This window comes from Pyrus communis, chromosome 7, assembly GCF_041283825.1.
Source record: "Pyrus communis isolate YQ-2024b chromosome 7, ASM4128382v1, whole genome shotgun sequence".
Taxonomy (NCBI): Eukaryota; Viridiplantae; Streptophyta; class Magnoliopsida; order Rosales; family Rosaceae; genus Pyrus; species Pyrus communis.
In genome coordinates, this window is record NC_142571.1 from 4,921,689 (window position 1) to 4,945,151 (window position 23,463).

At 36.1% G+C, this 23,463-nt stretch overlaps 1 protein-coding gene and 1 long non-coding RNA gene across 15 annotated transcripts in view; one reads left to right on the forward strand and one right to left on the reverse strand.

Moving 5' to 3' along the window:
• The first annotated feature begins 737 nt into the window (after positions 1-737).
• LOC137734677 (uncharacterized) overlaps positions 738-23,463 on the forward strand; it is a 29,877-nt gene continuing 7,151 nt past the window's right edge. For 2 of the 11 annotated variants that reach the window (XR_015964591.1, XR_015964594.1), the window contains exons 1-7: positions 738-3,509; positions 4,230-4,296; positions 4,447-4,546; positions 5,196-5,298; positions 5,405-5,500; positions 5,660-5,692; positions 6,188-6,305. This is a non-coding gene — a long non-coding RNA (uncharacterized LOC137734677). Of the gene's footprint in view, positions 3,510-4,006; positions 4,149-4,229; positions 4,297-4,446; positions 4,547-5,195; positions 5,299-5,404; positions 5,501-5,659; positions 5,693-6,187; positions 7,342-7,418; positions 8,162-11,128; positions 11,265-23,463 lie in introns of those variants that run through there. The other 9 variants (XR_015964589.1, XR_015964588.1, XR_015964587.1 and 6 more) reach the window with 9 other exon arrangements.
• Positions 6,922-14,521, reverse strand: LOC137734675 (TMV resistance protein N). 4 transcript variants are annotated; one of them, XR_015964583.1, is made up of 7 exons: positions 11,176-11,687; positions 9,606-10,704; positions 9,226-9,525; positions 8,255-9,100; positions 7,770-8,144; positions 7,478-7,729; positions 6,922-7,368 (listed from the first exon to the last, which is right to left on the reverse strand). XR_015964583.1 is itself a non-coding variant. In XM_088697739.1 (7 exons), the coding sequence occupies exons 1-7, from the start codon at positions 11,685-11,687 to the stop codon at positions 7,169-7,171; spliced, it is 3,588 nt and encodes a 1,195-aa protein (XP_088553865.1). In that variant the 3' UTR covers positions 6,922-7,168. The 4 variants fall into 4 exon arrangements, 3 of the variants coding, with proteins under 3 accessions (XP_088553865.1, XP_088553866.1, XP_088553864.1); XM_088697739.1 differs by having other exon boundaries at positions 7,478-7,733; XM_088697740.1 differs by lacking the exon at positions 11,176-11,687 and adding an exon at positions 14,010-14,521 and having other exon boundaries at positions 7,478-8,144.

Below are 23,463 nucleotides of genomic sequence, written 5' to 3' on the forward strand. Positions count from 1 at the left end.
TCCATAATTTAGGACAAGTTGCAGTTTGTTTTATTATTCGACACAAATGGAATAACAAGAATCCCTTTTGCTATTACTTATGTGATTGAAGCAAAAGTTTAATTTAGGATTGAAATCTGGATTAGTTTTGAGCTAAACACTTAGGTCTTACAAATATTTTTCAAGTTTTAATCAACCTACTTCAATAGAGATAAACCATGACTTTAGTGTATTCTTTCACTGGTTGAAGATATCAAAAGTTTGATGATGAATGTTCGGCTTGTTTGTACTCGCCATATTGGTTTCACACAAAACATAGTGAGTATGAACAAGCGAAACCTCCATCATCAAACTTTTATGACAACTTAGCTTCGTTGGGACATTAGAGATTGAATACAAGTATTTGGACATTAGTCGCATCCAACATCGAAAGTCCAAGATTTTGGCATCAACTAGTAATATGGCTCCTACGATAGCATTGCAACAGCTAACTAGCCCGGGCAATGAGTGATAGACTTATTTCCTCTTAAGGCTTTATTTTATTGGGCTTGATATTTCGTTAATTTAGTTTGTGGTCGGAATTTCATGAACGTAAAGTGCACAATTGGACCCAAAAGAATGGAAAAAGGGAGCAGAAACCCAAAGGGGTCTCTCTCTGTTTCGGTACCACCACTACTTTTGTTGCTTGTGTTTTCGACATCCCACACCGCACCAAGACAAGACAAGACAAGACCACACCATAGGTTCCATAATTTTGTTTTTTTCTTTTTGTTTTGTTTTGAGTACAACGATATATTTTACATTAGTCACACAATACGCAATTTAATTTGGTATGAAATTTATCATCTATGAGATTCGAACTTAAAACCTTCACTTACAAGTAAAGAGATAAAATCCATGAGATTCTACAGCCATGCATTTCACAATTAATGGCTAATAATAATAGTAATAGGAAAAATCCACACATGGTTGGTATGTAAAAAAAATTTTAAAAAAATTAATTAGTCAGAATTTGGATGACAATCTGACTCTTAATTGCATAGAATGTAATTGACGTCTCAATACTTTCTTTCTAGTGAGAGTGAATATCAAAAACTCCCAATTTGTATAATATAACTGAGAAAGAATCCTTTCCCTATGCTTTTGTGAACAAATCTGCTATTTGGTTTGGTTGAGCAACGTACTTTGTAACGATCCAACAATTTTTCACTATTTGTAATAAACTAACAATCAATCTCTATATATCTTGTTTTTTTTTTTTTTCATAAAAATCCGGATTAGCAACTATATTTAAAGTTGTCTGGTTATCAAATGATGTGGTTGCTACTGATTGAATTATTACTTAACTGTTGATTAACGTGGTTATTTCCTATTGGTGACACATCATTTGGTTTGCAAATTTTGTTTAAATTTTGGTCTCCCTAACATTACCCGTTATTTAAATGGTTACTCATAACAGTAACCATGAATTTTAAATGGGCCCGTAACCGCGGTTACTCATACCCGCAGGTGTTTTGTCCATCCTTATTTGGGGTTGGTGAATTGCATGATGGTGGTTAGTGAGAGGCTAAAATACCTCTATGAGTTTTTTCAATCACTGAAAAAAGTGAATTGTTGTGGAAAAGCCATCAACTGGTCCCTTAAAAAAAGGGTCTATAAAGGCCCAAGTCTTGGCTATAAAGGAAAGAAATACTAGGACTGAAGATCATAGGATTAGAGGGGAAGGGGAAAAAATCATCTCCATATCTCTCCCTCCAAAGCTCAAGGATGAAGTGATCCGGGACCTTGAAATTTGATTCAATGGTTAAAAACAGAGAAGTTAGTAAAAAATTTTAAAAGCTATAATAATTATTAGCCGTTGGATCAAATTTCAAAAGCTCGGATCACTTGATCCTTAGGCTTTGGAGGGAGAGATCCAAAAAGGGTCTCTTTTTGAGGGGAAGTCCTCCCTGTGACGAAATATTCTTATTATGTTAAATGTCAATTGAATTAACATATTAGTATTAACTGTTTAGTGCTTAGGCTCTTATATATACAAACGAGCAGTGGATTGCCTTATTGGATGATGTCTTTCTCTTCCTTAACTCACTCCTTCTAGAGCTCAAACTTTTTACACTTGCTATAATTTAGAGTAAACTATCACATTGTTTGTTCCCAAAAAGAAAACAAGGAATACAAAATATTCATAGTTTAAGTTGGTTACAAAGGTATTGTTATCGATTCATTACGCAAGATTAAACAATTTCTATATACGAGACTGCAACGACTTTTTAACATCTCCCTTAAATTTATAATGCTAGTTGAAACCTGAAAACTACTTGGTTATGGATACAAATTGTAGACGAATGCCATGACAATCTGGAAACCTAAATGATCAATATCTTGTTTAGCGGACTAAATCTTAGCTAAGTTGACTAGAGCAGTGTACTCTTTTCGCAGCACTCAAGTTCGAAATGGCTAGAGCGGCCTACTTTCCCAGCTGCATCTTAAGTTCAAAACCTTCTCATTATCTATTCTAAAGTTTGAGGAGTAATTTGACCGTAGCTTAGCTACTGTCAAATTGTTGCCCCTTGATTTTGCTTTATTTACACAATGCTGCCACCGAATCTGTGTTGGGCTGGGGTTTGGGCTCTCTCTTACTCTTCATAAGCCTTCTGTTGGTTTTGGGTAAGAAGCCCGGCCCTCAGTCAGGCTCTCAATGATTTAATTACAGTTCTGCCCATCGATGATTACAATCCGATGGTGGGGATGGTGTATTAGGAAGGGCAATTGTGTCCTCTCGGTTTTGAGCGAATTAGGGGGTAGCTGGTAGGTTTGCATTTGTTGTCATTCAATGAGGGTTTCGGGGTTGGAGGCTGAGAGAGAGAGAGAGAGAGAGAGGGAGAGGGAGAAAGAGCGAGGGGGAGGGGTAGGGGTCTCAGCGCTGTTGCTGCAGATGGATTTCACAAGTGGGAGAGTGAGGATGGTCAGAGAAAACCATATGGGTCGTCAGGATTTCAGGAGAGGGGTAGGGGTCATGAACAGAGGCAACTGATAAGTTCCTGTTTTTAATGGGATTCTTTACTGTTAGCTTAGATTTTTGAATTTTTTAGTACGTTAGGTCAGGTTTTGGGGGATTCATCTCTCTGTTCTGTCTGTTTACTCCCTTATTTGTTTCATTTTCTCTCATTTTGGGGATTCATCTCTCTGTTCTGTCTGTTTGTTCTTTGTTTTAAGGTCAGTTGCTTTTTTTTTCGGGTTTTTTTTTGGTGGGTTTACAGTTTGTTAATTTGTTTAATTGTTGTTAATTTTACATTTTAATTGTTTCCCCTAATCTGGATTGTTAAGTTTTGGACCTTTTTTTTATTACCCAAAATCCACATGAACTGAGCTTTAGTGCTAAAGGAGACATGGATTTTATTTTGTGCTGGAGTTTATAATGTATTTAGATTGGGAACTTCGCTTCATTGTCCTTGAAGAAACCAAGTTTGCGGTTACGTATATGATAACCTAGAAGCATCAGCTTCTGAGGGTGTCATTCATTGCATGTGGTAAGTACTACGTGTTTTATGGACCTATGTTTTCTGTGCCAATCTTTTATTGTTGTTGTTGTTGGTGTAAGTATTTATGTTAAGTACTAGCAAACATAATGTTTGCAAATTGTTCCATTCGATAGAAATATAGACATCCAGGATGGAAGGGTCACATATTTGGACCTTATTCTTGGAAGATGATTGCATTATTAAATAAACTGCATATAATTTGGGTTGGGTTGGGTTAGAAGATATGGCTACAAGAGGAATTAAATATGTGGATTGCTATTGAGTTGACAATGCACGAATGAGATTTCTTCCTTTCTGAATGGCGTGTGTAGTCTGCAAGGAGGGGAAAAAGAAGGGGAGAAATTCCTTCTCATTCATTATTTGGTTGGTCAAGGAAGAAAATACTCATCTTTATCTCCTCAGTCCTGCCTAAATTAACTGGAGTCTGAAATGTTCTTTTTTAGAAATAGTTGGAAGTTTTTCTTATTTAGAATTTTAATGATTAGGTTATTGAAAACAAGCCAGTCCAACTATGTGATGGTTTACGCGTATTAGGTGGGAAGTTCAGAGTAGATCAACAAAAATTACACACGTTGTGATTTTGATTACAGCTTTCAAGGAAACATCAATTAAATAACCGCTCTAGAGGTAGGTAATTGTTGTTGTCAAAAGCATAATGTTGGCATAGAAGGTAAATCAGTTGAGTCTTGTTTTCTTATCTGAGGATAGCCAAGATGAAGCCGGATTTCAAATCTGCCCAAGGATGTCAGCACAAATCTTTCCTGCTTGATCTCATGTAAGCCTTAGCCTGATTAAGCAAAAAAAATTGGCTTTTGGGCTACCATGGTCTAATTGGCTGTCCTAGTGTGTACTGTTTGCATTCTCATTAACTACATACTGCATATGTTCATGTATTGCTTCTCCTAATACATATCCTGTTCTGCAGGTAAATCTGGACAATCTAAGAAGTCACAGTCATCTAAGAACATTGATCGTGATGGTAATGGTGATGAGGATTGGTCATGAATTTCTTAGTTGCTGTCGAGGTACTCAGATCATAATTTGGATATTCTGAAAAGAAGAATCATATTCTACTATTTAGATATGCTCTTGTTATATTGAAGCCTATCTATAAAACTGAAATATTGTTTAACATTATTGTTCATGCCATACTTCGCTGATCCATTTGGAGCAGCAAAAAGAACTTTGGAATTTTGTTGTTTTACTGTCTAAAATTCTTGTAAATGGTGGATTCAGGTACCTTACTATTATTGCCGTATTTCAATACCTTAGTGTCTAACTTTTGTTATATTTCAATACATAGTTCTTATCAGTTAATACATCAGGCTATTATGTTATTAAGTTTGTCTCAACTGTTCAATATGAAATGTACCAGACGATAGTTTTCTGACCTTTAAATTCCATTAGGTACTAAATTAAATTAGTTTGTTATCTAAAGGGGCCGGCAGAGAACCAAGAAATTCATTTGTACATTATACTTGTAAAAATCTATGTTGCCGTATGTTTACTTTAAGTATACTCTTGGGTAGTTCTGTATAAATTCTTTCATGCTCCGATAACTTCTCTTGCATAAATTTTAGGAATTTATTCTACTAGGTTCAACTTTTCATTAGTGTGTGCATTTCCATGAGGGTTACTTGGTCTAACTAAGGCCTGTCACGTTGTATCTTATAGAATAGCTACTTTCAGAAACAAATTGATAGACAAATGGCAGAGGAAGACGGAGGTGACCACAGGTGCTGCTGATATTAAAAGCAAGCCGCATGCTTTTAATCAGGTCTGGTTCAATAATTGAACTTGTAAACATGCCTTTCCCTATGACTGACTTGTGCCATGCTTTGCCAGATATCACTAAGAATTCATTTTTCTTTTTCCAATTGCAGAATATTAGTGAGCACGTTGCTTCTTGTATAAAAGACCCAAGCAGAATGGTTGGGCAGATGCAGATGTGGAAATTAGCAGTTGCTGTATTTGGCACTGTAAGACATTAACTCTTATATCTAAATTGAAAAAATGAATTTCACAGTTCCTAAGGTCTCACGCGCATGCTCAGATATATTTGTGCTTCATATTTTTAACATCATAACAAGATTGGTTTTTAACATTTAGTAATTTAAACACGAGTTATTGATGTGCAGGCTCCTGTGGGGGAGAACACTGCAAAAGGAAAGGTACTGATTGCATATAATTGTGGTTAACTATATTCTATGCTAATCTGAGGACCCATTTATAAATTCATTGGAATTAAATGTCCCATGGAATTTACAATTTGCCCATGTGCTATTTTAACTCCCAAATGAGGTACAAATTCATTGTTTTGGATGGATGCTGTTTATAATTAATTTGATACGACGTTTGAGCAAATTTTGGGTTGTTTGTGATGTTTGCTTCAATTTTCTTCTTGGATGGCCCCGATGTGACTTGACGAATTTGTGCCTTTTATTGCTATAAGAATAAATCATGCAACCAGTGTGCGAGGGCTGTGATTATTTCAGTACTCTTTATTCGCCATTAACTTTAATCCTATCTTTTATTTAAAATTTTGATTTGTTTGCCACTTCGATGTGCAGCCTGTGGGGTCCGCTTTAATTACCTTGTTGATGTGTTATAAAAAGTTATATTTCCATCTGCACAAATTGAGTAATTTTATTCTTTCACTTCGATAGGTGACACAATCTGATGCTGGTGCACAAGCTGATGGTGACCCCGAACTTTTGGATGACTCTGAGTTATACCAGACATTACTGAAATAATTTTTTGAGACAATTGACCCATCATCTTCTGGTAAAACTATCAGGGCATCTCATACTTCATACATGAATGATTGCATTTGAATGTGATGTACTAATACTGTTTACCCAATGTATAATATTTCATGTAGTTCAAAACACATGCAATCAGATTGCATTTAAAAGTTGTGGCTTTTGAAATTCTTAATGATTTTATCCTCCCATGTGATGCCGGGTATCCTCATTAATGATTTTCAAACAATTTGGACTCATGAGGGAAGTTTCATTCAAACAATCTGTATCTGCTTCTATTGAAGTCAATGACACTGCATTGTCTCGGCAGCTTGTAGTGGGCTTGGAACCTCATCAATCCTGAACTTCTATTGTTTTTTATTCTAATTTTGCACTATTTGATTATCTGCCTCAGAGACAGATGTTCCTCCTAATGCTTCCTGACCCTAATAATTCAGGTTGAAGAAGCAGAAACCAGCTCCGTAGTGTAGTAGCGATGCAATTGTCTGCTGTTTATTTATTTGATATAGTATTCAATCTTGTATCTGTTATACTTATTTACACAATTTTTCAATGGGAGTCGAGTCCTTGAGAAGCATGATTTTGTTGTAAATGACAATTAAGATCTGTAACTTTGACATTTATAAGCAAATAGGATGTTTTTGCTTTCCACGGTGCCGAAATAGCATCGCTAATGCTGGATGTATTTCAGTATTTGATGATGTTGAACACATTTGAGCTATGCAATATTTGATGATGTTGAACATATTTGAACTTCGATATCTAATTGCTAGGGGTTTTTATATCTCAAGCGGTTAAGCGCTTAGCTTTGAACCCGAAGTTTTTAAAGGCAGAAAACATCTTGAAAACAAGGAGGGAATCCAAAGATGTCTGTGTCAAGTAAAATTACAAACTCATGGATCGCTTGTGGACTACTGTCGCTTCTTTTTTCAGGGAGATGGCGGACAGAACTACTAGGGCAAGCATGAAAAATAAGCCGGCAGCTGTGAGGAGCACCTTCCAGCTTCTGCGGCTGCAATTGTTACTGGCATCCCTCGTCCTTCCAATTGTGTAATCAGGTTCATCCTCTTGCCCTTCTTCTTTATCTGAAAAACATACAAATAACATAAAATTTATGTTTTTGAATTGAATACAGACGGACTTGGAAGTGTTTGAATGGAGTATAATTCATTGCAATACAACGACATAGCATACCTGTGTCTTCTTCATCAGTGTTCATGATGAGGCGATATAAAAGTGTCCGCGGAAACATATCATTGTCTTCAACATATTTTTTACTGGCACCAAGGAAGTATATTCCTGGTATATGCTCCCACCTGGACAAATCTCCACCGATGACATATGGATAATTAGGATCTGATTTGGTGTTGTGTTGGGTACTTATCATCATATTATTCTGGTGTTCTTGCACAAGCTCGACACCAAACTCCTTTATAATAAACTCATCTAGCTTGACACCAAACTCCTTTATAATCAACTCATCTACCCCCGCCACTATAGAAACCACCACTTGATCTCCACATTGTAATATTGTTTTGTTGTCCATCTTCCAATGGCTCAACCATATCATATCTTCTCCCTCTCCTGGAATTCCATAGAAATATGGGTGATAGATCCACTTCAGACCCTTGCTCTTGTTACTCACTTTAGTCAGTAGCATTGGATGTAATAAGGGCGGTGTATCATTCCAATTCCCCTTGTTTGCATAGGTAGCAAAGATGTTCAAGCCTCGAATTCTGTGACCAGCAAGTAGTGAAGGGACTATAAAAGATATGGAGGACTTGGTACTTTTATAACTGAACCGGCCTGGAACCTCATTCCCAGCAAAAAATGTGCTGAATATACCATATTGATACAGTCCCTATGTATTTGCCATAATCATCACAACATTACTCAGTCATTTCTTTCCCATTATATATTTAAGACTTATGAGTTCGCGAGAGAGAGAGAGAGAGAGAGAGAGAGGCGCACCTGGACCGGCTGGACCTCTTTTGTACCCCTCCTTGCGAATGGATGAAGCATTCGAACAGCTGGCATGGATTCCAAGTTGCACAAGCCCAAAAGTTTGATTATTTCCACATCAACTCTATCAATAGGCTCTATCTTGTATCCATGCTCCCACTCAACTAGATTGTCGTTGTTACCCACCTGGTACCAGCTAGACCATTGCTCATGGGGAAGATATTTTATTTTTCTTAATGATATGCATCCTTCTATACTTGTTATTTGGTGTACTTTCGGCAACCCCACAAGCGATTCGAGCCTATTACAATCCTTGAAAGATAGATGATTGAGCCTTCTCAAACCTTTGATGAAAACTGGCATATTGCAAATTGGATTCTCATCTAAATGTAGGCTTCGCAAGTAGGATAGATTACTTAAATCCGTAGGAAAGACATCGTCAGAAAGATTGCATCCCTTCAGACTCAACTCTACTAAAGAGCATGGAAAAGAACTCAAGATAGTTGAACTTCTTTCTGGCCTTAATGGAATTCCATCTGTTGCAAGAACCTCTAGAGACTCCATCTCCTTCATCATCTCCACTCGAAACTCATCAAGATTTGAGCAACCAGATAAAATGAGTGTTTCAAGTGATTTAAGCATGCACATGTTCTTCGGAAGCATCCTAAGATTTTTGCAATCTTTCATATTCAAGTACACGAGTCTCTCCAGGTTTCCAATGGATTCATGAACATCAATCAGGCTGGTGCAATCCACAAGAATCAATTCCTCTAGTTTGGGGCAAAGTGAGAAGTCAATGATTTCAGTAAGGCCATGGGAATGGCTGACGTCAAGGATCTTCAACGAAGGAAGAAACTGGAAACAAATAAAAAAAAAAAACAAAAAAATAACTAGGAGTTGATTCCAACATATGAAATTAATTAAAGAATTAAAACCTAAAGAAAGAAGGAAAATAGATTGAAAAGCGTAGGGTAACATACGTTTGCTTTTTTGCAGAGTTGTCTCAAGTTGCTATATTGCATTTCAAGAACTACCAATTTCTCCAAAGAAAAATCAACAGGAATTGAATCCAAAGGAAATTCGAGCCAGCACAACCATCTTAACCTTGTCGGAAGTTTTGCATAACATCCGTCCAGTCGTACATGTCTAAGACAGAGCAGTTTCAGTTTGTGCATCCTTGCAAATGAATTGGTTTCCAAGACGTTCTCGTTTGAGTTTATGGGGCTGTTCGTAAGCTGTTCATGCATGTCCAGCATAAGACCTTCAATTGCTTGCGTACCCTATAAAAGAAATCGGAAAAACAATTGGTTAATTAGTACAAGAGAGAAAGAAAAACACACACACAATGAACATTTCTTACATTCTTTTCTCTCAATACTTCGAAAGAATCCTGAGAGCGCCACAATCTACTACGATTCTTAGGCTCATATGATTCTCGGCGAACAATTTCTCGTCCCATGTCACGAATCATGTCATGCATAGACAACTTGTTGTCCCTATCAATTGTCACCAAGCACATATCTCTGAGATTTTGAATGCCACAGATTGTCTTGAAATCGCATCCATCTAGTATTCTGACAATGTAATCTTCATCCTTTCCAATAAAGAAACAAGCAATATGGAGGAATAATTTTTGGTCATGGTCATCTTGTAAAGAGTCGTAGCTTATTCTCAATTTATTCATGATTTCACCATTTGGAATAACTTTTAACTTCTCCAATGTACTTTTCCATACACGCTTAGGTACCCCGAAAAGAGAAGAACCCAAAACTTTGAGAGCTAATGGAAGTCTTCCGCTGTGTTGTACGACTTCCTCAGAATATTTCTCATAACCTTCAAGGGGATGATCCTGGCCAAAAGCATGCTGGCTTAAGAGCTCCAATGATTCATCGAAACCCAAAGGTCCAACTTCATGCACCGTAATACCTTCATGTGCCTTTAGCAACCTTTTACGCCTAGTTGTTATGATTATTTTACTTCCAGGATAAAGCTGATCTTTCATTCTCAGTACTGCATCAAATTGGTCCATATGGTCCACATCATCAAGAACAAGAAGAACTCTTCTGAAGCTTATGGCTCTTCCAATCTTAATTATGCCCTCACTAACATTGTGTATTTTCTCCTTTTTCCCATCTAAAATATCATAAAGAATTTGCTTTTGTATTTGAACTAAGCCGTCTGGATGACTTGCAGTTTCTCTGATACTTTCAACATAGCTGCTTCCTTCAAAACTTTCAAAGTTTGAATTGTAAACACATTTTGCAATGGTTGTCTTCCCTATTCCAGGCAGCCCATAAACAACAAGTATACCAACATCATGTGATGGATCTTGTAACCATAAATTGATGTGTTCAACTCGAGAATGGATTCCAACCAGTTTTGATTCAATGCTCAAGTGTGTGCGACTTAGCTTATCACGAATCACTTTAACAATATCCTTGATAAACTTTGACTCGTACCTAATAATTTGCAAATAAAATGAAAGATGAATCAAAATGTCGTGCACTCGATATCAATCAATTATACGAAGTCTGATCATCATGGAATTCACAAGAGAAAATTATACTAAGGTTCGATTAATTAACAATATCCTTGATAAACTTTGACTCGTACCTAACAATTTGCAAATAAAATGAAAGCTGAATCAAAATGTCGTGCACTCGATATCAATCAATTATACGAAGTCTAATCATCATGGAATTCACAAGAGAAAATTATACTAAGGTTCGATTAATAATTCTTAATAGCTACTCCATGCAGCTACATGGTACAGATCATAACAACTTAATTGACCTTAAATGGGATTCTTACTGGAGCAATTTGCCTTAAGTCATATGAACATTTGTGTTGAGTAAATCAATATTTTGTTATTTTATTGGACAGGTCAACAACAACAACAAAGAGAAGACAAAGGAAGAAATGAAAGTTACCCATAAGCTTGATTTTGTAAAACCTTCCCAGCTAGATCTGCAACCTCTGCAAGTGCCTTCCTCCATCTCTCCATCATGTCGTGGGGTTCAGTTTTCCGGTGTCTAGCAAATGCCTCGGCAATGCTTCCTGTCTGCTTCCTCACATGGGATGGATCAACATCGTAGAAGACCGGTATAACCACATGGTCCGAGCTAGTCCTCTTGTGGTCAACGATCTCGACAAGCTCGTTAAGGCACCATCTGGATGACGCGTAATCTTTCGAAAACACAATGACAGAAGTTCGGGACATTTGGATTGCTTGCTTCAGTCCTGACTTGATATCTTCTCCCGTCTCGAGTTCATCGTCGTCTCGAAATGTGCGATATCCTGCGCTTATCAAAGCTGTGTAGAGGTGGTCGGTAAACGTCTTGCGAGTGTCTTTACCTCTAAAGCTCAAGAACACGTCGTAATGATAACCCCAACGAGTGTTGGAATTGGAGGATGTTCCTTGAGTTGTTCTCACAAGAGCCATTGATGTGGATCGGTGGACAAACAAAAAACCTGGTCTTTGTTAGGTGCAATGCAAATGTCTGTGTGCAGGGGAGATATTTAATTAGGTCATTCTTATCTCCTTCCAGGAAAATTAACAAACAATTATAAAATGGGTCATTCCCATGCATTGACCCAAAAAGTATTTGTTTAAGTCATGGTCGGCCACTAGTGATAGAGATGAAAAGAATAAGAAAAGATTACTTCTTGTTTTATATGTGATTTTCTAAATTACAATTATATAGATCGTTGCTCACCTTTTAGTGATAAAATGCACTTCTAGTTGCACAAAAAAATTTTGTGATAAAATACAACACATTTTGATCGTTGCTGTATACTCATTTCTTGTTTGATTGTTGCTCCATATTCATTTATCGTCCTTGAATTGTTGGAACCATTTCTACCGATCAACCCACCAACTATTGTTTCCAATATCACCATCTCGAAGGTTTATATATTCAACTACATGATTGATTGTCCTAAAGATGATGAGGTAATTAGACAAAAATTAAAACTTGATAGAACCGCATAATAATGTGGCACTTTTAATGTTCAGGTAGTTTCTTAAGGAAAGTTTAGAAAAACTTGAATTTAGGTACATTTACGGTCAAACTTAAGGTGGTTGATTGAATTGTTATGTAGTTATAGATTTGTCCTGTAGTTATGAGATTTGGCAAATTATATCTACGTTCTCAGGATAAGAATACTAATTTCTCATTGTACGAAATACAATTTACAATGTAAGAAACAAGGGAAGTTGGGAGCATTTTGCTATTTTCCGTTAGTAGACATAATGATGAAGATGACTTTCCTTTTTTATTTTTTGTTTTTATGCTTTTCCCTCTCTTCCTCTACTCTCCTAAGCTTCCTTCTCCTTTTCTCTATTCTCCGATATTTCCTCTCATTTTCCTCCTTCCTTTTCTCCTTTTCTTCCTTTCCTTTTCTCTACCCTTCGGAGTTTCCTTCTCATTTTCCCCTCTCCTTTGACGTCATTATATTTGGATTGAGATGTGGACCTATTATTGGAAAGATGTCTTTTGCTCAGGGAAGTGATGGTGACTAGTGGCAAGTGACGAGGGAATTGGATCATCTCCTGAGCTTGGGCTTAGGAGCCTTCTGACCAACACACAAGAGTTGTTGGATTCTGATCCAACGACTACATACAGGGGACCCTTTAAAAGTTGTAATAATTATAATTGTTGGATCAAAATCCAATGGCCTTTGTGTATTGGTCAGGAGGCTCTGAGCCCAAGCTCAGGAAAGGATCCAATTCCAATGACGAGAGGGGGACCCCGTGCAATTTTTTTCTTGATTATTCCTTATTTAAAAGTGGATGAATAATGATATTTTATACTACAATCTAATAGTATTCATCTTCACTTGTAAGTGAGAGGTCTTAAGTTTGATTATCGTCAAATACGAATTTGAACCATATTATTGCAAACAAAATGAAAGATAAATCAAACATGTCATGTGCAATAAACCATCTTAATGTGACTAGTTATTTTTCTTCAACTGGAAATTGGTAGATGTTCTCTCTCTAGTGTTTGACATGTTAGTTTTGCTAAATTTGTTTCTTTTGGTTTGTAAATTTTTCTACATGATGTGACTGTTAAATATTTTTGAAGTTTCACATTATCGTATGTTAAGAAAAAAAGGCAAGTTTATGCAGTGTAATATAGTTATTGGAGTTCTAATCAAGTACTTTTGTAAGTATAACATGAGTTAAATTGGAATTAATGTGAGCTTCAGCAGAAGGTTGTAAATGTTGGGATGTGACATCTTGTCTCACCGAAGGGATTTGGATCCTCTCTTGAGCCAATGAAGAGGATCCTCCTGATCAATCATCGTGAATCGTTGGATGAAAATCTAATGGCTATAATTATTATAACTTTAAAGTAACTCCTTGTTTGTAGCTGTGAGATTTTCATCTAACGGCCCACGATGATTGGTCAGGAAGATCCTCTCCATTGGCTTAGAAGAGGATCCAAATCCTCACCTAAGTATTGGATGAATAAATATTGATTTAAATATATACTTTGTAATGGGGAGTGGGTTGGATCAGATGATATTACTTGATAATATTGTACGATTCAGGATTGGGTCAAATTACCTGTTTACTTTTATCGGTGTCAACACATGACACCCGATTAAAATAACAATGACACCCGATTAAAATAACAAGTATGTCAAGAAAACGACACGAACACAAAAAATACGAGACGGATGCTAAGTCTAGTACCTACAAATCATATTATCAAATTGACCGAAGAAAGAGAAGAGAAACGGAGAAAATGAAAGTTACCCATCAGCTAAGACCATGCCTGCTAGATTTACAACCTCTGCAAGTGCCTCTCTCCATCCCTTCACCTTTTTCGACGACTGAGTTCTCTGGTGTTCAGCAAATGCTTTTTCAATACTTCCCGTCTGCTTCCTCAAGTGGGACGGATCGACATCGTAGAAGACTGGTAAAACTACATGATCAATTGAAGTCCTCTTGTGTTCAAGGATCACCACAAGCTCATCGAGGCACCATCTGGATGAGGCGTAATCTTTCGAAAACACGACAACAGAAGTTCGTGACAGCTGGATCGCTTTCTGCAGTCCTGGCTTTATAGCTTCTCCTCTTTTAAGTTCATTGGCGTCTCAGAACGTGAGAAATCCTTCGTTGTTCAAGGCTGTGTAGAGGTGGTCGGTAAAAGTCTTGCGAGTGTCTTTGCTAGGTGCATTGCCAAACAATCTTTGCTAGGTGCATTGCCAATATCTCTGTGCAGGGGAAATATTTAATAGGGTCATTCCTATCCACTTCCAGGAATGGCCACAAGCATTGACCCAAAAAGCGTTTCTTTAGTCATGGTCGGCCACTAGTGGTGGAGATGAATAGAAAAAATAAAGAGTACTTCTTGTTTTATATGTGATTTTATAAATTACAATTTATATTGATGGTTGCTTGCTTTTTTTGTGATAAAATACACTTTTAATTGCATTCGGTTTTTTTGTAATAAAATACAACACGCTTTGATAGTTGTTCTATACTGATTTCTCGTCCTTGAAATGTTGGGGTCATTTCTACCAATCGTCAACCCACCAACTAGTAATTTAGGATTTATAACACGGATTATGATCCATCAACCCTTTAAATACCAATTTTTTTGTTTCTTGTGGACGGCAGCCGGCAGGTATATGGAAGCTAATTGGATTTAGTCCATGTCCTACACAACCTAGCATATTACGTATCGTTTAAGGAAAAAACATAAAACATAAATTTAATGAAGATTCCTTTGAATTCTTTTGCCGGCCACTAAGACCAAATCCTGGACTAAATGCTATTTTTTAGGTTTTACTCCTCCTAAACCTAACCTAATCCATGCTAAATGTGTAGGCTAAATGCTAAAAACTAAAAAAAAGCCAGATTTAGCCCAAGATTAATGGGGCTGACCCATTATATATGTGTATTTTATTTAGTTTTATATTTATAAATTCATTAAATTTAACGGTTAAGATCTAATTTGATGAAATTCAACAGTTAAAAAAAAATTAACGGTCCAAATTTAAATCTAATGACTAAAGTAATTAAAAAAAAATCTCTTATGTGTTTCATATTTTTTTTATAATGTTTAACGAGTTTCATAGTGTCGGTTTGCGATTTTTCAATATTTGTCAGAATCTAAATATTTTTAAGTTAAAATGTTAATTATGATAGTTTACATAATTTTTTCTTTTAAAAAAGTTACTTTAAGAAGAAAAAAAAATTAACCTAAATTCATTACTTTAAGACTGAGTATTGGAATTAGAGGATGTTCCTTGAGTTATTCTCACAAGAGCCATTGATGTGGTTCGGTGGACAAACAAAAAACCTGGTCTTTGTTAGGTGCAATGCAAATGTCTGTGTGCAGGGGAGATATTTAATTAGGTCATTCTTATCTACTTCCAGGAAAATTAACAAACAATTATAAAATGGGTCGTTCCAAATGCACTGACCCAAAAAGTGTTTCTTTAAGTCATGGTCGGCCCTAGTTGTAGAGATGAAAGGAAAAAGAAAATTTTACTTCTTGTGTTACATGTGATTTTCTAAATCACAATTATTTTGATCGTTGCTCACCTTTTTGTTATAAAATGCACTTCTAGTTGCACAAAGATTTTTTGTGATAAAATACAACACATTTTGATCGTTGCTTCATATTTATTTCTCATCCTTGAATTGTTGGAACCATTTCTACCAATCAACCTACCAACTAGTGTTTCCAATATCACCATCTCGAAGGTTTATATATTCAACTACAAGATTGATTGTCCTAAAGATGATGAGGTAATTAGACAAAAACTAAAACTTGATAGAACCATATAATAATGTGGCACTTTTAATGTTCAGATAGTTTCATAAGGAAAGTTTAGAAAAACTTGAATCTGGGTACATGTATGGTTGAACTTAAAGTGGTTGATTGAATTGTTATGTAGTTATAGATTTGTCATATGGTTACGAGATTTGGCAAGTTGTGTCTATGTTCATAGGATAAGAATATTGATTTCTCATTATACGAAATACAATTTACAATGTAAGAAACAGGGGAAGTTGGGAGCATTTTGCTCTTTTCCGTTAGTAGACATAATGATGAAGACGATTTTTATTTTTTTATTTTTTGTTTTTATGCTTTTCCCTCTCTTCCTTTACTCTCCTTTCCCCTTTTCCCTTCTTTTCTGCTTTTCTTCTTTTCCCTTCTCCTTTTCTCTATTCTCCGATATTTCCTCTCATTTTCCTCCTTCCTTTTCTACTTTTCCCTTTTCCTTTTCTCCTTTTCTTCTTTTCCTTCTCTCTACCCTCCGGAGTTTCCTTCTCATTTTCCCCTCTCCTTTGACGTCATTATATTTGGGTTGAGATGTGGACCTGTTATTGATGGACAGACAACCAAGGCAATGCTTGTTTTGGTCAAGCAATTGGAAAGATGTCTTTTGCTCAGGGAAGTGATGGCCACTAGTGGTAAGTGACGAGGGAATTGGATCCTCTCCTGAGTGAGCCTCCTGACCAACACACAAGGATTGTTGAATTTTGATCCAACGACTACAAACAGGGGACTTTTTAAAAGTTGTAATAATTATAGCTGTTGGATCTAAATCCAACGGCTTTTGTGTGTTGGTTAGGAGGTTCCTAAGCCCAAGCTCAGGAGAGGATACAATTCCAGTGACGAGAGAGGGACCCCGTGCAATGTTTTTCTTGATTATTCATTATTTAAAAGTGGATGAATAATGTCATTTAATACTACAGTCTAATAGTATTCATCTTCACTTGTAAGTGAGAGGTCTTAAGTTTGATTCTCGTTAAATGCGAATTTGAACCATATTATTGCTAGCCCATTGTGAGGTTTGGCCCATTCCCTTTCCTTAGTGTAACTGTGTAAATAATATCGTTTGTTAAAAAAGAAAAAAGAAAAGAGTAGATGAATAATAGCAACTTGATCTACTTTCATATTTCATTTCAACGTTGGAAAAGGTCCAACTTTGTGTGCTGTTACTTTTGTTGATTATTTGTTACTTTATTTTATAAGAGATTCTTTCAGATAACCAAATTTTACTTTTAGAGGCGTCATTACTCAATCAATATTTACCACGATTTCAAAACATACTTTACCCTTCCAATAGACGATTGCCACATTATGGATTTGTAAAATAAAGACATATCTCCCCATCCGGTTGATAAGGATGGTGGAAATAAAGGATATGGCCATACATGACATCCAAAATGTTGAAAGACACTTTGATTTTTTTAATGTCTTGTACAGATTATATTTTATTATTAGGATAAATGAGAGCTTTACAAATTAAACAATGCACTGAATAATATAGTTGCAAAGTCCTCTGTCGTGGACTCTATATGTTGATGAATGTCTAATATAGAGTTCACTACAAGAAAATAAGTGGAAGTTTATCCTACACATTTGCAATTAAAAAGACAAATAACATTGTACACATGATGTAGGATTTAACGGGGTAAAACTCACCATTGAGAAAATCTTCAGACTCTTAAGCCAAAACAAACATTAAGAGAAATGAGTATAGAAAGACTTACAAAACTCATCAACTAGACCCACATACTAGTAGACAATTTTTTCACTACGCTTTGCTACCCGATCTCTCTTCAGCCTTCAAGTGAAAGTGGCACGACACTAATGCAGTCGCCAATCACTGTCTCCTCGAACTTTGCAAAATACTAACGCGATCATGCAAAATGTAATAATTTTTTAAAATCCACCAATTACGAAAATCACAAGGCACATTTTCATAATTAATTTCCAATTGAAACACAATGAAAAATCAGTGATTAAAAACTAAAATATTCTCTTTGAAAACACATGGACACAAAATTGATTTTTCTCAAATAAAAACTCTATGCCAACTCACTTTAAAACCTAGAGCATGCAACATATAAGTTTTGAATAAACAGTGAAGAAAATATAACTTTCTCTTTCTAAATGCAGTACTGCCGACTACCATGTGCCGTATATGAAAGCTACTATATGAATTCTGCTTACAATATAAATCTCAGCAGCTACAGAAAACCACTCATGCTCAGCGACAACAATAACCATAACCACACAAACTTTTAATGCATGCAGCACCCAAAAATGAAAACCATATTCTAATGCACTCGGTGGTGTGCTAATGCATATGCATTGACGACCATACCTGAGTGGACGTCTCTAAAACGCTTGGTATTTTTGTGATCGAGAGCACAAGAGACAAAGTTAAACTAAAATCAGTCTGACCCTGAACAAGCAAAGCCCCGAGTAAACGAACACGGATGCGCTGCAACTCATCCACTTCCTTCTTAAGACTTTCGTTGATCTTTAACACACCTTGGAGTTTCAACACTTGGGGTTCAAGCTTATCAGCGATCTTCTGGAAGTGAATTACTTGATTATAAGCAACAATCAACTCTTCATCCCTTAGGAATAATTGCCATGTTAATTGCAAGATATTATTTCACATAATATCTTGCAATTGTTCTCTAATTACCACCATATATGGCTAACCACTCTCCACCCAAAGTGCTGGACACCCTCCTATAAATACCCCTCGCATCCCACTAAAATACTAAGTCATTTGCTACCCACGAACTCCTAAATACATTCATTTCCGAATTTTAACTTTGGCATCGTGAGCGGGAGAGACATTTGACCTTAATCTTATGCATTATTATTTTACAAGTGCATTTTTGTTAAAGGAAGAGACGGTGAAAATTTGTTTTCATATCAATCTTCGCTCAAGTTTTGTCAGAAAGCTACATATAAAGCTAGGAACTTTAAGAAAATCTCAATTTTAACAAAAATTGATTGGAATTGAACAAAACCGATCTTTCTCTTTATTGTGCATTGAGTCGTCGACGTGCCCATCGGCCTCTCCTCCTTTTCCCGTTTGTCCATTACCAACCTTCAACATCACAATTGTCTCAATTTGAACTGAAAAAATTAATTCCACCACATGAGTATTCTTAAATCTTTCAGATTATTTTGAGACATCTCTCTACAATCACCTGAATTATCTGTGCAACTCCATTTAAAATAACGAATTTTGATTGCTTGGTGACATGATGGTCAAGAATTTATAGTCACTTCCCCTCAAATTTATGGGTGGTTGCTTGGAAAGATTTGTCAATATAAAAGATCGTTATCCTAACCTCACACGCACTTCTCTCAATCATTTGATACTCTCTCGTTTCTTCGTTTTCAATCTTGTCACGATCCTCACGCGTCACTCCATTACCTTGAAGAAGACCAAGGGCTTATCTCATGGTTCAAATCAAAGAGTTAAATCATTAGAAATTGGAATATGTTCACACACCAATTTTTACTTCTCACACATAATAATTTTTCGCCATTGTTCTTTTTCAATTCATTATATCCGATGTCTGAAAATTGAGAGGGGTGTGTGAAAAGTAAAAATAGGTGTGTGATAGCACTACCCTATAAATTTTTACAAGTACTCCAAGGACGACAAGATTAATATGTCTCATTTTATGGGTAAATCTTCATTAGTTTGAATTACTAGGTAGTTCGATATAGGTAAGTCTTCAATAATTAGAATTACTGGGTAATCCGACTTTATGTCCATTAGATGGGAAAGTAAATAAAAATAGTATTTTCTCAATTCAATCTTGATCGTTTATGTCTCATTCATTTCTCAATTCAATCTTGACCACCTTATATTTCGAGCACACTAAGCATTTCCGATGTATTAGAAAATTTGGACTCAAATCTTATATTTGAGTCTAAATACGAGTCTAAGGGTTCTCCAAACTCATATTTATGTCTCTGGCGGATTGAAGACCCAATTTGAGTTTCAATATGTGATTTGAGTTGAAAGTGGAGCCCATGCCAACTAAGAAAATTGTTACTCAACCAAGAATAATGAGATTTGAATCCAATCATCTCCAATACACAACCAAATTGTTAGAATTCAAATATGAATTTCCAGTGCAAGGATTCAAATTTTAAAACTCAAAACGAGTTCTAGAATTTGAGTTTTTAAGATCCAAATACATCACCTTTTAAGATCCAAATATAAAAATATTGTCTAAGATTGAGTCTTTACATTACAGATACTTTGATAGGTCTCTCGTAAAACCAAGTCGGTCATGAAATTTTTAAGCACTATGATTAGCAAATGAGGGTCTTGGTCGGCTATTATTATGCTTCCCCACGTGCATGTTAGCTGCCGCACGTGTAATCGTCCAATTGTCATATAGCGAATTTGATAAGAATAATTTGGTTGCGTTGCTGAGTCCAATTCAATGAATTTAGGAAAATCTGATGGTTGATTTGTGTAGTTCACGGTTAACTTGGGACATTGTCATTTATGGTTTATAGGAATAGTAATTGGAGATCGATATGTGTTGCATATGTGTCATGTGTGGTGAAGGACCCTCAAGCTAGCCTTTCACCCCTTTCATTCACCCCAATTTAGTATCAATTAGTTTGTTTTCTGCAACCTACTTGGTTTTAGTTTAAAATTCGTCCAAACAAACCCCACTTTAGTATTTCGTGTCAATTTACTTCAATTTTCGTCCAAATCACTCTTTAGTTCCTGTTTTGAGTCAATTTGTTTGTTTTGCGCTGTTTTGAGTCAGTTTGGTCAGTTTTGAGTCCCTACATCTTTTTTATAGTTGTTAGATTAAACATTCATCCTTTTTAAAGATTTGATTAAGGTGCTTTGATCAATTGCCACCTCAATAAGTTTCTATTTATTTAATTTCCATGTCATTAATTTAAATGCATTTATATAGAGGCACAAGGTAACTTAGCAACTAAGTGCCTATAATATAGGAATTTAATTTCGTCAATCCCCTTCTACACATTAAATGAAATTTTTTAATAAAATAAAAAAAAAATTAATTAACTAATTCCTCAGTACCTTATTATCAGTATTTAAAAAAAGAAAAAAAATCTCTTTCTATTAAAAATGTCTCAATAAAAAGTCTTCAATACATATTTTTTCACGCATAGATATATAAAAAATATACTTAAAACTTATGGTACATTTGAGAACAAAAGTATTGACTTTTGGTACGTTTAGATTTCAAATGTACCGAGAAACCAAATGTATCAAAAATTCAAATGTATCATAAAACCAAATGTACTCATTGTTATGTAACCCTTTTGGTACGTTTAAATTTCAAATGTACAGATAAACCAAATGTACCATAAAACCAAATGTGATGTGACAACCCATTCCAAATTTTACATTTTTATTTTATTTTAAAAGCGTGAATTTACGAAATTGTCCTAGAGGTAAGGACTTTGACTTATGTTGACCATCGTCTAGAGGGACGTATGACTTATTCTTTTAACATATTCTCTTAGTACTCGTGGATGTGAACACATAGGCGAAAGCCGTTTGCGAGTCCGGATTATAACAGTATAGTTATGGACGTTTGAAAATGGCTATTTAAAGTTTTGTTATAAATTATTTGAATTCCCACCTTGTGGGAAAGTGGCCAATCTGATTTTAGGCACAAATAGGAAGGAACCAATTAAATTAGAGGGAGAGGGTGAGACCCAATCAGAAATAGAAAGAAGAAAAGAAAAAAAAAAAAAAAATCCCAGCTTTCCCGTGGGTTTTTCTAACTCGCGACCACCATTTTCCAAGGTCGATTCCGGCCAACTCCGGTGTAGTTTTTCGATGCCACCACCACCATATTGAAGCTCTCATTCCCCTCTACAAAACCCACCCAAGAACCACCTTGATTAACCACGATATGTGGCGGTTTGAGGCCACGAAAGTTGGCGGTTCTCACGGTGCTCCGGGCACCCTTTTTGATTTTCCGGCAAATAGTCAAAGTGATGGCCGATGCCACCACTTGAGCATTGTAGCCCATGATCCCAGGAGCAAAACCCAACCAACCTTGACCCCGTTGGACCACTTTAGAAGACGAATCGACACCGGGAAGTTTTAGGCACCCGCCGGCTTTGTGGGCAAAATTGACCATCTTTTGTCCACTTTTGGACTTCATGTCAGGTATGAAAGGTGCTCCACTCACTGAGATATTCATTTCTATGAAGTTTGAGAATCTTTGGAAATAGTTGGATTTTCCGGTGAGTCGGGGTGGCCGACCGCCACCCACGGCGGCGCGTGGCCAGTGGGCCTCCAATGCTATTTTTAGGCTATGTCGAATGTCTTGAATTCAGTTTTGTTATTTGAATGACATAGGTTGATCATTGGAACCTAAATTTGTTACGATACGTTACTTGATAAAAATGTGAATCGACGATCCGACCGTTGGATCGTCACCAAAATTGGATACATTATAATACGTAATATTTAAAGATCATAGGAATTTATGGATTGGGAATCCGACTTACGGATCTTCCTGAATTGGATTTGTAAGTTAGTAAAAGAAATGTTCATGGCCATTTGTTTTAGGCAATTGGCGGAGATCCGACCGTTGGATCGTAATAAAATTTTAATATGTTGTTCTAGAAACATATTGTGGATCTTTGGGAGTTACGGATTGGAAATCTGATATGCGGATCTTCCGGGTTGAGTTATACAGGGTTGTAGACCCTACCGTCGATCTTTGATCGACTGTTGACATGTGGTCAATGGGTCTCAAACTATTTTGGAATGCCCTTGAGGTTGTGTTTTATGTGAATTACGTATTCTACGAATAAGAATTCTGAGATGTGATTTGATAATTGGTCATAGGGACCAATCATTCAGGACGCCTCGATGCGTGCACTAGAGAATCATAGCGTGGACTCCCGGTGAGTGCATCTTTTCCTTTTTATCGTACATATTATTGAGAGTTCTATCGACACTTTTAAATTGATTAGGTATATTACTTTCATATATAATTCTTGTGAATGCTTGAAGTACTATATGAACTACGAATGGCTTGATCCCTGTTTAAGATACATAGGCAGTCTAACGAGACGTTAGATGCAGCCATAATATATTTGAGACAAAAGCCTTATTTGGGAAATTGAGTAATGCGAAGGAAATTGGTAAAGGCAAGTTTTAGTTTTGTGAATTAGTTAGTTAATTAGTGTTAATTGGGTTGTCATGGATAATTATCCCTGAAAATAAGTAGTTCAGGAGTAGGGCGTTATTGATTGTACATTTCACACCGTATTGTTTATAATTGAAAATACTACAACATGGTTGAGTATTAGATTGCATCATGACATATTCATATGGATATTACCTTGACCTGACTATTATGAATGCTTTGAAGTGCTATATGACGCCGCGGATGCCTAGGTAAGTTT